Source organism: Adiantum capillus-veneris, chromosome 28 (genome assembly GCF_014529385.1).
Source record: "Adiantum capillus-veneris isolate H3 chromosome 28, ASM1452938v2, whole genome shotgun sequence".
NCBI classification, from domain to species: Eukaryota; Viridiplantae; Streptophyta; class Polypodiopsida; order Polypodiales; family Pteridaceae; genus Adiantum; species Adiantum capillus-veneris.
In genome coordinates, this window is record NC_140958.1 from 77,097,802 (window position 1) to 77,112,675 (window position 14,874).

Here is a 14,874-nt window from a genome sequence, read left to right on the forward strand (position 1 = left end):
ATATAGTATTCATTTTGACACAAAAAGTTGTCAGTTGTTTTCATATGTAATCGATTAAAGACCCTTCTCAAAAAAATATACGGAGTGCATAAGTGAAGGGTGAGTTTAGGAAATGAAGACAAATGAAGGTGAAAAGTCAAAAGACATGAAGGTGGAAAGTCAAAAGACCTTTTGTGTCCATATAAATAGGTGGTTGGCTTTACATTGGTATATTTATGTTTCTCTTCTCCTTTATTTTCCTTTTAGCGTTTTCTTATCTTTAAAGCGTCCTCTCTCTCTCTCTCTCTCTCTCTCTCTCTCTCTCTCTCTCTCTCTCTCAATGTTGTATCCGTCCTTCTCACGTCCACCTGATACTATTGCAAATCTCCATGCTTTGTCATTGCTCGTTGTTTGCTATAGACTAGCGCATTGTTTTTGTTGTTGTTGAAGGAATCTTTGGATTAGGAATACCTTTTAATTTTTTTGAAGCCACTAGAAATACCTCTTAATTGTTTTCATATGTAATCGATTGTGTCAGTATCCAAAAAACTTCAATTAATTTTTTTGTATACCTCTTTCAAATATCTTTGGTCTTAATCAAAAGACATCTTATATTGTGCATTTAAGTTTTTAAAAGACGAGCATCTTTGCAAGGGCTCAATGACTCCTTGATTCAAAGCATCCTTTGCAAGGGCCCAATGACTCCTTGATTCAAAGCATCATTGGCTATAAAAGGGATGTTGAGATATGAGGCTCAACTCATGATTTTCTTGGATAACTTCTCGCTATCATTTGCACGACGTAGTGGAAGCGATGATAATTGCCAATGATACTATAACTAGAGTTAACAGATATAGTCTACCTATCGACAATGATGACCCTTATCCTGCTAACTCAATCACCAATGGTTTCACATCGAATGTTGTGCATGGCCATTTCATTATGTTATATTTTCTCCTTATGCTATGTGGACCTAACCTATCATTTTGAATAGTAAAGAAGAAGCAACAACGTACACCCTCCATCTTTGTGTTGTCTGCTATGTTGGTGTGTGTACTTGTGAGGGCTCAAGCTCTCCTACTCTATCCCTTTACATGGTATCATGTTTGTGGGTAAGGAGCTGTGATCGACAAGCAAGAGCAATGAAATAAGGGGTTGAGAGTAACAGTCTGTTCATTCTCTGCATCTATGTTGGTACTACATCCATCTTTGGGATTTTTCGGAGGCGTTTGTAAATGACCTGATTTCAACAATTTTTGTGAGATTCCAAGCATGGAAGTTGTTCTTATCTAGCTTCCTTGTGATATTTGGTTGATTCCATCACTTCAATGAACCAAAAACAGCCAATAACATCCCCAACCCAATATGATGGTTCACACCGCCATTATGATAGTAGTAAAAACCTAGAAGAGCTTTTATTAATTACAATCAAGCACTATTCTAAATGCACAAACAGTGGCTAATGTGAATGCCTACTTGAAGAGCTTATTGGAGGATGCCCACACACATTAATGAAGCGCTTAATTGAGCTGCCTTATGGAAGTAGTAGCTCGTGATCTTTCCAAGAATGTCACATAAGCAGAGTAATTAGGCAAGGCGATACTAATCAAGCAAAGCGATACTACATAGAAGAACTTAGGGAGGAGAGTTAAAAAGGCTAATGAGCAACTAATGTGATTGGAAGATACTAACCCTATAGAGCTTTGATACCACTTGAAGAGTTAAAAGGGCATAATGAGAGAGCGACTCGTGATGACAAAGAGAGAACGATTTGCATTTAAGAGAAAGGCATGCAAAATGTAGGCATAGAAAGAGATGACATTATAAGGTGTTTCGTTTCAAAACACGTCATTGTCTAGATTCAAAAAGCTGAGGTGGACAGTTCATATGGACTTGACAACATGTCACAAGTGAGGCACATTGCCACATCCCCAAAATCCCTGGGTTTCTAGCAAGCTTGAACAAGATGAGAAACCAAGGGTATCAACTACATCAAACATAGTAAATGCACAGATTTAGAACCAAGATGAGAAACCACTTGACAACATGTCACAAGTGAGGCACAAGCCACATCCCCAAAATCCCTGGGTTTCTAGCAAGCTTGAACAAGATGAGAAACCAAGGGTATCAACTACATCAAAAATAGTAAATGCACAGATTTAGAGCCGTTTTTCTTTCAGGACTGTCACAAAAAATGTCCACCTCCATCAAGCAGAGTGCATGGACTGTAAGTCATCTTCAGATTTGCTAGAATTCTCAAGACACTAATATATCATCTGAGCCAAGTCTCTGAGGGCGTAAAAATGATAACAAAAAATGAACGATAAGAGAACATGTACAGAAATGTACAAAATCTCAAACTGATTTGATTAAACATCCGCTCGAGAACTGAAATTAGATCAGAAGTGGCTTTTACTTGCCATGACAAGAATCAATAATATTAACAGAGGATTGGTTCGGTCCGGTTTTAAGGACCTAGTACAACCCATGGCACAATCAGACCTCTTCAAGCTTAATTTTCGCTTGATTAAATGCCGCTCAATTTCGACAGCCTTTGTTTTGCAAGTTGGCAGAAGACCTAGCTGCATAAAAAATCATGGTGGCTCCTTGGACATCTAAGGTATGACTCGGGAAAGGGTGAGACTACAAAGGTCCAAAAAGCCAAAAAGAACAATAAATTACATGATCCTCTCAATTATGCACACCCCAGGATGTTGATGTGTTGTGGACCCTCTCTTGAGGGAACTCCCCTGAATAATTACTGCAATCTTCATTATGATATTCTTCTTTATAACCCCAAGGCCTTTCCAGAGGCATACTGCCACTAGGATTTGCAGAATATTGGAATGAGTGACCATATGGTTCATTGCATCCTCCAACTCCCTCCACCTCCATTGATTCTTCATGAGTCACACCCTGAGCATGGAAGCTACCCCAATTCTTGTCTGATTGTCTCCAAGAAGAGGATTCTTCCCACTTAGTATTAGAACGTGGGGGGCCTTGCCCCTGCCTAACAAAATTTTGGCGATTAAACCTTTGAGTATGACTGAACTCCCTTCGAAATCCAGGGTTCCTGTATTTGTTGCCGCCAGGAAACTTTGGCCACCTTGGAGTGTTCCAGTTTTGAGGTTTCCAACAACTGGACTTTAACTGCTGGTAAGGCACATTGCTTCTCTCTGGATCATTATTGCCTATGTAAGGGCGTGTATTCATGCGCTTTGGAGCTTGCACAGAGGGTGATGGGTAAGTAAAAGGTCGTGAAGGGGGGGGAGGAGGAGGAGGGTGAAGAGGAGGGGAGAGGACTGGGGCAAGAGGCTCGGCTTCCTGCCTATACCCTCTGGCCACGCTTGGCTCTACTGGAATATTAGAAGTTCCCTCTGAGGCATGGTACTCATTGGATTGTTTACCAGTGTCATTCACAAAACCAAGATCTCTGATCCTTGCATCCCCAGACATAAACGGACCCCAGGCATGCGGTGCCATGAGAGCTTGCAGCTGCCAGGGATGAAATGCTGAACCAAATATCCCATGCATCTGCTGGAAGAATTGGGAATGCGAAATGCCAAATGTTACTTTCAACTCTTCACCAACTTTGCCCGTAGATTCCATCTCCAACTCATGCTGTTGCTGTGATTCCTGAGCATCCACGTTTGACCTGAAAGGTGAGGTTTGTCCAACCAAAGGATGATTTGCTTTAGGTATATTGGTTGAAGTTTGAGGCATGTATGGAAAATCTAACCCAGGAGTACCACCACCCTGAAATTGCGATACAGGTATGCCAATACAGATTCCTTGCTGGGAAATGTAGCCCATCGTTGAGCTTGTCCTTAATTGCTCCACTGGAATGCCACTCACAACACCAGTCGCTATGTGAGCAGCCTCAGTATTATCCACCGCAGGGAAAGACGGAGGGCCAGGATGCATTGCCCCAAGCTCATCTGCTGCAGCACTCTCAATTTGCCTTATACATTGATTTGAGCCATTGCTTTGATGACCCCCAGCTAGTAAGTTGTTTGCATTGAAGGGCCAAAAGCTTTGTGGCAGACCACCTGCCAAGGTCGTATCAAGCACCTCCTGTGATGGTTGGTCCCACCTATTTGGCCTTCTACGCTTCCTTGTAGGCTCATCTTCAGAAGCAGCTACAAACGACAAACCCCAGTAAAATTTGTAAGTAAAAAATCACTTGCTGTCAATCTTGGCCCTTCCCAAAACAAACTCACAAGCATGTACCAACTGCTCCGGAGATTGCTTGCTGAGTCTGTTTTGGAAACAACCGCCACTTTGACAAATCAGAAGACAGCCGTTGACCTCTTCTTAAGGGCTTTTGTGAACTGCTTTTAAAATATTTTCCTTCAAAATGGCGAGCCATATTTTGAACCTAGCAGTCACCACTTTCCTTCAGAATCCCAGAAATACCCACAAAAGTAGATATTGAGCCTTTGAATAGTACCTCTGTATCAGGATGTCGACAAAGTTGGAAGATAGCATCCTTTATACTGTAATGGAAAAAAACATGCATCACTATAAAGTAATACAATCCCCACTTATGGAGAAACAAAATGAAGTACCTTTCTGCACCAGACCGAGTAGGCTCCGCATTTATTTGCTCAATGGTCAGGATACGTCTAACAGCTAGAAACTCCAAGACCTGGTCAACCAATCCATAAATTACGACAATATAAAAGCAAATTTTAAGCAATAAAGCGTGTGTATGTGTGTTTGGGGAAGGAAAAAGGGGGGGGGGGGGGGGGGGGCTGCTCTCTAATATATGACACACACACACACACACAGAGAGAGAGAGAGAGAGAGAGAGAGAGAGAGAGAGAGAGAGAGAGAGAGAGAGAAGAAGAAGAAGGAGAGTTTTAACGTCGTAGGAAACTATCCCAAGAGACCTTAAAGATCTAGCCGGGAGGAGTTGAACTCAAGACCTGTTATGAGAGAGAGAGAGAGAGAGAGAGAGAGAGAGAGAGAGCGCTTTATGAATGTCTGCTAGAGGCCAAAGTTGGCCTAAGAGACACAACAGTGTACATGTGTGTCCTCTAGATGTCCAGACAATAGGACAAATGTGGTGAAAATAAGCCTGGTACAAAATAAAATAGACTGACATGGAGGTGTGTGTACATGTGTATGAGGGATGATGGGGATGGAGCTTCAAATGGATGTGGAACTATACGCATAGGGAAATACAACCATGATATACAATAGACTAGCTAGCTCTGCATAGGTGGGTAGGCAGTGAAGACTGAAGAGTCCCCCTAGCATAGCAGCAAGTTGTGAAGGCCCTCTCTCTCTCCCTCTCTCTCTCTCTCTCTCTCTCTCTCTCTCTCCGGCCCAAGAAAGCAAGATCACGGCAATGAAAGATCGGATGACGGCCCAAGACCAAGAGATTGCGTCACTCAAGAAGAAGCTCGATGAGGCACAATCAAGAAACACGCTTGAAGAGGGAGAATTGCAACCCTCAGTGATAGAAGAACTCAACACAATCAAAGAGCAAGTGCGAGCCATCAAAGAGGGGGAAGAGCAGCATAAAGAAATGACAACTTCTTGGGTGGACGTTATTACAAAGACTAAACAGAAAGCAAATGGGGCTGAGAAACGGATTGAGGTTGCCAAGAAAGGGAAAAGCAAGGAAACAACATCCACACCCACCATTATCAACCTGACATTAGAAGAGGTGCAAAGAAGACGTGTACGCTCTGTACATGTGAGAATTTGTGGCCTTAAAGACAAAGATAATGTAGACGAAGAGGTAAAAGAACTCATGGCTTTGATAGGGATTCATGAGCCGATGCAATCAAGAGCTTGGAGAGTGGGTAACAAGAAAAATGGGAGCAAGAGGGAAACCTCGAAAGAAAGGGCACTCATCCTTCCTTTTCCCTCCATGGAAGCAGAGGACTTTTTGAAGAAGAGACCAACTCTTAAGAAGAGGGGCATCTTTCTCGGGGATGACCTTACCCTCTCACAGGTCGCCCATATGTAGGAAGTAATGCCAGAGATTAGAGCGGCAAGGGAAAAAGGTAAAATTGTTTATTACTGAGATGGAAGAGTGGTGATATTGGAGCCACGCTCCACATGACGGTGTGAGACCTATGGGACCACACTCAAAGTTGCTACTTGGAATTGTAATGGATCTATGCGTCTTGATGTGGGTGCTTTTAGGAAAGTTTTAATGGGAGAGACATCATCTTCTACTCTGAGACACATCAGGCCCCTGGGTAGACCATGCCTCACATTAGTAGATACAAATGGGAGACCGCCTGTAGACACGAGACACGATCAAAGCACAGAGGGTGGGGCTCAAGAGGAGTGGCAGTGTTATTCAAGGAGGAGTTGTAGCCATTGATACATATAGCTTGTAGGGATGAACAAGCTAGGTACGTGTGGTTAAGATAGAGAGCAGAGACTAGCAGATATCTTTACATTGCCATTTGCTACTTTCCCCCGAGTACGTTAGTATATGCACCACCCCCACAGGACAGTCTCCCTTCTCTATTTTGGATGATGACATGTAACAAACTGCTAACGTGCGGAGTCAACTTACAGATGTGGCGGAGGGGCCTAAACCCTAATTTCTGCCAGAAACCCTAACTGCTGAAACCCTAATTCTGGAAACCCTAACCCTAAAACCTGCAAACCCTAATTCTGCTGCCAGAAACCCTAAGGACAGATTTTTGCGTTTTGCGTTGGCTGATGACGTGGCTGTACGGATTTCCGTGATTTACGCTGGCAACTTTTGGCATTGCTTTTTGGACCAGAAGCTTTTGAGTTTCAAAGCTTTTCATGTAAACTGCTTTTTAGGCCAAGGGCCTTTAAATATGAGGCTAGGGCTCATTCTCTAGCATGCTTCCTGGAGAAGGTACAGAGTCTAGAGTACCGGCTTGTACTTTGATGATGCAATATAAAGAAATACCGAAAGGGGCGCCAAGGTTTGGGGCCAATACTCTCTAGGGTGGAATTCCGCCACTCCGTGTCGCATGTCGTCTCTCTCTTTCAGTTCAGTTGTTATTGAAGTGCTAAAAGTCTGTTCAGTCTGTTCTTTTCTATTGGCACATGGTGCCTGCCTTGTGACATGACAAATGGGAATTCTCTAGAGATGGTGACATTATCATTCTAGGGGACTTCAATGCTAGAACTGCCCATCATCAGATGGTATTTTATGATACTTGAGAGGAGATGCTGAGAGAGCTGGATGTTGCAGAGACGGGTCTATCCAGAATATCACAGGATTGGGAACATACTGAATATGGACGGCACTTGATAGACATGGGCACTGCACGTGGATTGGCCATCTTGAATGGCCTATAGAGATTTCTTGCTGCGGGAGGCTTCACATGCTTTCCACACAGACATGGATCCAGCACGGTAGATTATGTCATGGCACAACCGAGCCTCATCTCTCGTATCGTTGGGCCCAGACCTGTGGGGGTGGCAGTGGATCATGCTATTGTGTCGATGACCATCTCTTTCTAGTTCAGTGTAGCACACATTCCACGAGTAGCAGCCCCTACTCGCTACACCTTCACGCGGGAGACGGATTCTATATACATAGACGGGATTTACAGACGCATGTCCACTGAGGAGCCAGGGCGACCTCTGGAGGAGCTTACTACTATACTGACACAGACATTACATGATGCAGCAGCAGAGGCATACCCACACACACACAGCCTGAGCAGAGACGTCGTTCTAGGAGCATGCCTCAGAACAGCTGGTATGATGAGGAATGCCGTCAGACTAGAGCTAGACTTCAGAGGGAAGTGCTTTTGGGGGACATCACTCACAGACAGTCACAGATCGACTTCCGACGCCTAGTGCGGCGGAAGAAGAGGGCATTTTTGGCTCGACTAGAGCAAGATCTATACCAGCTATTCTTGAGTCGAGACTTGCGTGAGGCATGGCAGCTCTTTCATGAGCAGTCCCCCCACCCCCCCCCCCCCCCCCCCCGGGCATTACCTCTACAAAGACCTTGGGTCATTACGCATCATCTTTGTACACAGTTTCTGGACAGCATCCCCTTCTCGACCCCCCGCCCCCCCCCGATCCATGCCCACACACATGTGCTTTTTTCACCGCTGAGATGGTGAGAAGGCCATGTGACAGGATGAGGGTTGGGAGAGCATATGATCATGATGGCTTAGTGGCTAAGCATTTCATGCATGCCAAAGATCTACTAGCAGAGCTTCTAGCAGTTATGTTTAACCGTGCCATGCGTGAGGGCTTGCATGATACTTGAGCCTATCTACAATTGACAGTTGTACCTATCTTCAAGTCACGAGCCCTATAGAGCCTGGAAATTATCGCACTATCATGATTGGACACACATTAGCACAGTTGTACGCATCCATTCTTGAGTAGCAGTTGAGTAGATGGGCAGAGAGGGAGGGAATGCATGTTGTTGGGCATGCAAGGTTCAGGAGAGGTCTTTCTTGTCACGTGACACATCCAACCCTATGTGTCCGTAGACAAGCTACTGCACGACAAGGGTTCAGTCAATCCAGTCAGTCTAGATTCAAAAGTGATCTGACACTTTTGTGAGTCTATTCGTAGACCGTGCATGCCAAGTCACTTAGTAGATGCATATCCTCTGGTTGCACACAGCATGATCATAAGCATTCCCATCAGAATCCTTCAGGGGAATTTTCCAATGCATTTAGCCTATTTTTGACATTTTTCACTAGTTATTTTTAAGTGACTTTTGTTGGAAAGCAGGTAGGGCAAATTGAGTAAGTTTGTATATAAGCAAACCTAGACTAGCACTATTTGGCAAAAGAGGCAGCAGGAGCCCAAGCTCAACAGGCAACTTCTCAAGCAAGAACCCCTTGGTGGACTTTCCTCCAAGCAAAGACATCCCCACACCTAACGTTTTTCCTCAAGCTTCATCGCCACAGATTGCTCTTGGTTAGCGTTTCCTCAGCTAGAAGTCATCGCCAGAAGATCTGTAGCCCTAGCGTTTTTGGAGAGTTCTAACGTTTGCAGATTTTCAGCCCTTCCAGATTTTCAGCCAGTCATTTTCAGCAAGTTTCCCTAGCCATTCAGCCCCACAGTAGATGCAGATTTTCAGCCATAAGGACCAGCAAAATCAGCGTTTTCCATAGCGTTTTTGGCAACAACAGATTTCAGCCCATAGCGTTTTTGGACAATAGATAAAAGGTTGCAAATTTCAGCCCTTAGGTCGGTCTCGCCATCACCGTCGTCGACACCGACATAGCCTAGACTTGCATCAATAGACTTGCATCAGTCACATGCATTCAGTTTGTGCAATCATAAGTAGACCACTCTCGCCGACGAGAGTGGGGCCTTCGGAGGAGGGTTTTACAACGTCTCTGGTGTCGTATTCTCTTCTCTCTATCTCTCAGTCTCATACACTTGCACGCACAGTGTGTGATCATTGCACTTTCTCATTAAGAACGGAAGGCTCTCCCTTCCATAAGAACAAAAGGAACCTTGAGCACAGTTTGGAGCACTCATCTTGAGCAAAGTTCAAACATTCATTCCGCTGCACCTTACATTGGTGTCAGAGCTTTGGTAGTGTTCAATATCACTCAAGGAAAGAACCACAAGAATCACAAGAAATTTTTTTGCTTGTTGCGGTCGCACGAACCCAAGTTCGCTTGGGCGTGTCGATTCCCAATCGTGTTTTTGAAGAGTAACAGGAATCCCAAGAAAAAAGGGCTTGTCCAGACTCCCCTTGTGCCTCTTTTCACTCATTGAGAGCGGACCGTGCACTTAGCGGCCGGCCAATCGACGTGAGGTGGGAAAAAGCAACCTTGATGTGAGCACAAGTCCGCCATAGGGTGCGCCCGTGGAAAAGAGCAGAACTCGAGTGAAGAGAAGATCCTTCTCTAACACAGATTGCACGCGAAAGAAAACCCTCAAGAACCTCAAGACCCTCAAGAACCCAAGAACCAAGACCCCCAAGACCTCAAGACCCTCAAGAACCCAAGTTCCTCGTGAACTTAAGAACCAATGGTCATCACCCAAAGTGGAATGGATACTTCACATACAGGTGATGAGCATGAGAGAGGCAACGAAGAGTTCTCCCCACCAAGAGATTTTTCCAACCCTCCTCCTTCTCCATCTACGCCACGAGTTGTACCAACTTCCATGGAGGCGATGGTCAAGTCGATGTTGGACATGATGGCCCAACAACAAGAAGCCAATCGCGAAGCGACTCGCCTTGCGCTGGCACAACAAGAAGCGAATCGAATTGCGCTGGCACAACAAGAAGCGACTCGCATTGCTTTGGAACGCGAGCGCGAAGAACGAAATGAAAGAAATACAATAAAACAAGAAGCAACTCACATTGCTTTAGAACGCGAGCGCGATGCGAAAGAAAAGCACAAAGGAAGGAGGAACGGGAAGCTCAAAGAGCGGCCTTGGAGGCCGAGCGTGAGGCTCAAAGAGACCTCTGCACTCAAGAATTGGTTCGACAAGTACTTGCCTCGAAGTCCGAACCAGCCAAAGATCGTGGGAGTTCCTCAAGTGGCGCAAGCCACAATGCGGATTCCAACAACCCAGTCACAGAGAAGTTGACTTTCAGTAAGTATGATGGTAAGATGGATGCTACAGTTATTCATTCTTGGTTGCATCAATTTAATGCTTATTTTGCGACAACTAAGAAGACAAGAAATAGCAAGGTTTTGACGGCAACTATGTGCCTTGCCGGTGATGCCATCAATTGGTACCACGCATGGCAAGAGGCACAGTTAGCCGCGCACCTAGAGGAAGCCGACGACTTCACGCCCCTTTCCTTCAATTGGGCTGATTTCCAAGACAAGCTCAAGGCGCAGTTTATGCCACCTCAGTATCTCGCACGATTGAAGGACGATTGGCGCGCTCTCAAGCAAAATGGTATGCCGGTTATGTCTTTTTCTAATCGTGTTTTGCAGCTAGGTACCCAATTACGCAAGTCGGATGATGAGCGCAAGGAGGCATTCCTTTATGGATTGGACGAGTATATCAAGTACGATGTCAAGGTGCTCGATCCAATAGATCCCAACAAGGCGGTAGCAATTGCTCTCACACAGGAGATGAAGCACAACAGAGAAAGCCTAAGGAGAACAAGACTTCCACAAGTACCTCGCAGACTTCTCAGAACCCTCAGAACGGTAAGAATGGTAAGAACGGTAACTCTTCTAACCAATCTTCCAACAGTCTCTTAGAAAAGAATTCTTCCAATGAACCTAAGGGTAAGGCTTGAATGACAATGACAAGCATGATGGATTGCATGATCATGACAAGCATGATGATTTGCATGATCAAGATGTGATTTCTCACAAGCATGATGAATTGCATGATCAAGATGTGATTTCTCACAAGCATGATGAGTTGCATGAAGAAGATGTGATTGTTCACAAGAAGGATGATGTGTTAGTTGATACTTTCTCTAGTGAAGCTAACCTCATTGCAGAGACGATCAATCACGAAGAACCGATCTTGGCTCTCGAGCCTAGGTCCAAAGCACCCCTTCAGGAAGAACCGATCTTGGCTCTCGAGCCTAGGTCTAAAGAACCCTCACAGGAAGTATTATGTGTTCGCATGATTGATACGCACGCATTGTTCGAGTGTTTCATTCGTGATCATTTCCTGTATTTTAGTCAACGTCTTTATGTGATCCCTTTTTCTAGGCATGACAGATTGTACGTTGAGCACGTTTCACTCATGAATGAGCACGAATGTATGCAGATTGTTCATGAAAAGCTGAAAAGTATGCATTCAAGGAAGTCACATTTCATGTCTCTTCCTTGGCACGACACAGTTGTAGAAAGAGCACATGAAAGTATGAGCACCAAGCATGGGCATTTCCGTTGTGAATTGCCACAGTTGATTGCTTTAGATCAAAAGAGAAAGATTCGATCTCATTGTTTACGTGTGTGTGGTGAACGGTTTGGCACACCGTCTCTTTGTTCATCTACATTGCATGCACAGTCTATTAGGACGACAGGATTTTTTCCACTCACTTTACATGGAATAGGTATGTTCATGGTTTTGTGTTGGAAATGGTTTCAAGAATTTTCAGCCATGGAGATTCTTGAGGAAGAAAGAAGCATGACTCTCGACAAAGTAGCAGCATTGAAGGAGCCACAGAAGACTTTGTCGCTTTCGGCGCGGCCCAAAGAAGCAAGCGTTGCAGACCTTTATTAAGTTCAAGTATCTAATGACCCACACATCAGAGTAGGCCGGCGAAGAGTCCTTTCCAGGATTCCGGATGCTATTGGCGATCTCCCTCGACGCCATACAGTTCGGTACCAGTACCTCGCTTCGAAAAGGAGGGGATGTCACGTGACACATCCAACCCTATGTGTCCGTGGACAAGCTAGAGCACGACAAGGGTTCAGTCAGTCTAGATTTAGAAGTGATCTCGCACTTTTGTGAGTCTATTCGTAGACCGTGCATGCCCAGTCACTTAGTGTAGATGCGTAACCTCTAGTTGCACACAGCATGATCATAATCATTCCCATCAGAATCCTTCAGGGGAATTTTCCAGTGCATTTAGCCTATTTTACCTATTTTTGACATTTTTCACTTGTTATTTTTAAGTGACTTTTGTTGGAAAGTAGGTAGGGCAAATTGAGTAAGTTTGTATATAAGCAAACCTAGACTAGCACTATTGGCAGAAGAGGCAGCAAGAGCCCAAGCTCAACAGGCAACTTCTCAAGCAAGAACCCCTTGGTGGACCTTCCTCCAAGCAAAGACGTCCCCACACCTAGCGTTTTTCCTCAAGCTTCATCGCCACAGATTGCTCTTGGTTAGCGTTTCCTCAGCCAGAAGTCATCGTCAACAGACCCCAGCATCTAGCGTTTTTGAAGATCTGTAGCCCTAGCGTTTTTGTAGAGTTCTAGCGTTTGCAGATTTTCAGCCCTTCCAGATTTTCAGCCTGTCATTTTCAGCAAGTTTCCCTAGCCATTCAGCCCCACAGTAGATGCAGATTTTCAGCCATAAGGACCAGAAAAATCGGCGTTTTCCATAGCGTTTTTGGCAACAACAGATTTCAGCCCATAGCGTTTTTGGACAGCAGATAAAAGGTTGCAGATTTCAGCCCTTAGGTCGGTCTCGCCATCACCGTCGTCGACACCAACATAGCCTAGACTAGCATCAGTCACATGCATTCAGTTTGTACCAATTTGTGCAATCATAAGTAGGCCACTCTCGCCGATGAGAGTGGGGCCTTCGGAGGAGGGTTTTACAACGTCTCTGGTGTCGTATTCTCTTCTCTCTCTATCTCTCAGTCCCATACACTTGCACGCACAGTGTCCATTCACTTTGTTTGTGATCATTGCACTTTCTCATTAAGAACGGAAGGCTCTCCCTTCCATAAGAACAAAAGGAACCTTGAGCACACTTCGGAGCACTCATCTTGAGCAAAGTTCAAACATTCATTCCGCTGCACCTTACATTTCTACTCTTGACCATACCTTGACACTCAAGGCCATCATCGAGGAGGGCGGATCCCATGGGAGACAGATCTATTGTAGCTTTGTGGACTTCCGCGAAGCATTGGACACAGTACCCAGAGCTAGACTAATGCGCAGATTACAGGAGATGGGAGTACCCACAGAGCTCATTTGGGGGATCATGGCATTGTACAGATCAGTAGTAGGACATGTACGCACCTCGGAGGGTCAATCTACACCGGTTTACTCCACTATTGAGGTGAAGCAGGCAAGGTAGTTAGGTACGTAGTGTTCGGTACAAATTCGGTTCGTAAGGTACGTAGTACACAATGGATTGAGTTTTTAGGTACGTAAAATTTCGCACTTTTTTTCACAAAGCCTAAAACTCGGAGTACTTCATACATTTATATATGCATTCACCAAAACTTTTAATAAAGACTAGCAAATCAACAATAGACCATTGCAAATGCCATAAACTAGGTCCGCGACTCTAACCGAACAATGAAAACACAAAGCTGAGCTTAGCTAACCAACTAGTGTCAGATGTCTGCTGTCATAGTCACATAAAACTAAGAGCATCAAATAAACACATAATGAATCATGATAATCCAAGACTGAAGTCTGAAGTCCTGACTCTAATAAGTAGTAACTACTACAAACCGCACACTGCACTCAAAGCTGGCACCTGCAAGAGAGGAGCACACACTGCACTATACCTGTATCTCTGCTAAAATCAGTTGCTCTTGGCTGCATTAAGGCGTTTTTCAAAAAGAGAGGCCTAATCGGCTGAAATAGAGCAGCCCACCCCGAAAAAAACAAAAAAAAACAAAACAAAAAAACGGTGCAGAACCTAAGCGTACGTACTGAACCGTACGATACGGCTGTACTATACGGATAGAATCCCGTACGTACGTACGGATGCAACCTTGGAAGCAGGGCTGCCCGCTCTCTCCTACTCTAACTGGTATGTATGTGGATGAGGTTTCTACTACATTGAGAGAGATGGTGATAGAGGTGCACCGCTGGCAGGGACATGGATTCTGCTATTGTTATATGCTGATGATATTGTGCTGATCTCCGACTCTCCAGAGGGGATGCAACGTCACTTGGATGCTTTGCATAGGTTTGCCCATGAGAGTGGCTTGTCTGTCAACCTTCGTAAAACCAAGGTCATGGTATTTAATACCACCCCACAGTGAATCAGGAGGTCAGCGCCTGCATTCACATATGGCCAGGAGACAGTGGAATATACAGATGCTTACACTTACCTTGGAGTGGTTTTTAGTGGACAAGCATTTTCTTTGAGAAGAGCAGCAGAGACTAGATTGACCAAAGCCCATTCGGCATTGGGGAGATTGGAGAGGATGTGTTCACACATTCAGTTTCAGGAGCCTCGGACGAAGCTCTGGCTCTTTGACACTTTGGTGGCTTCTGCATTGCTCTATGGAGCTGAGATATGGGGGCCTTCATTGGATCATCACGGGAGAACAGGTCGCACTGA

At 44.8% G+C, this 14,874-nt stretch overlaps 1 protein-coding gene across 2 annotated transcripts in view; it reads right to left on the reverse strand.

The window, feature by feature from the left end:
• Positions 1-2,325: 2,325 nt before the first annotated feature.
• LOC147420715 (uncharacterized) overlaps positions 2,326-14,874 on the reverse strand; it is a 71,925-nt gene continuing 59,376 nt past the window's right edge. For both annotated transcript variants that reach the window (XM_086503976.1, XM_086503977.1), the window contains 4 exons: positions 4,548-4,627; positions 4,430-4,475; positions 4,210-4,357; positions 2,326-4,118 (listed from right to left, as the gene is read on the reverse strand). In XM_086503976.1, coding sequence (XP_086360102.1) covers positions 2,671-4,118; positions 4,210-4,357; positions 4,430-4,475; positions 4,548-4,627 — 1,722 coding nt within the window. In that variant the 3' untranslated portion in view covers positions 2,326-2,670. The remainder of the gene's footprint in view (positions 4,119-4,209; positions 4,358-4,429; positions 4,476-4,547; positions 4,628-14,874) is intronic.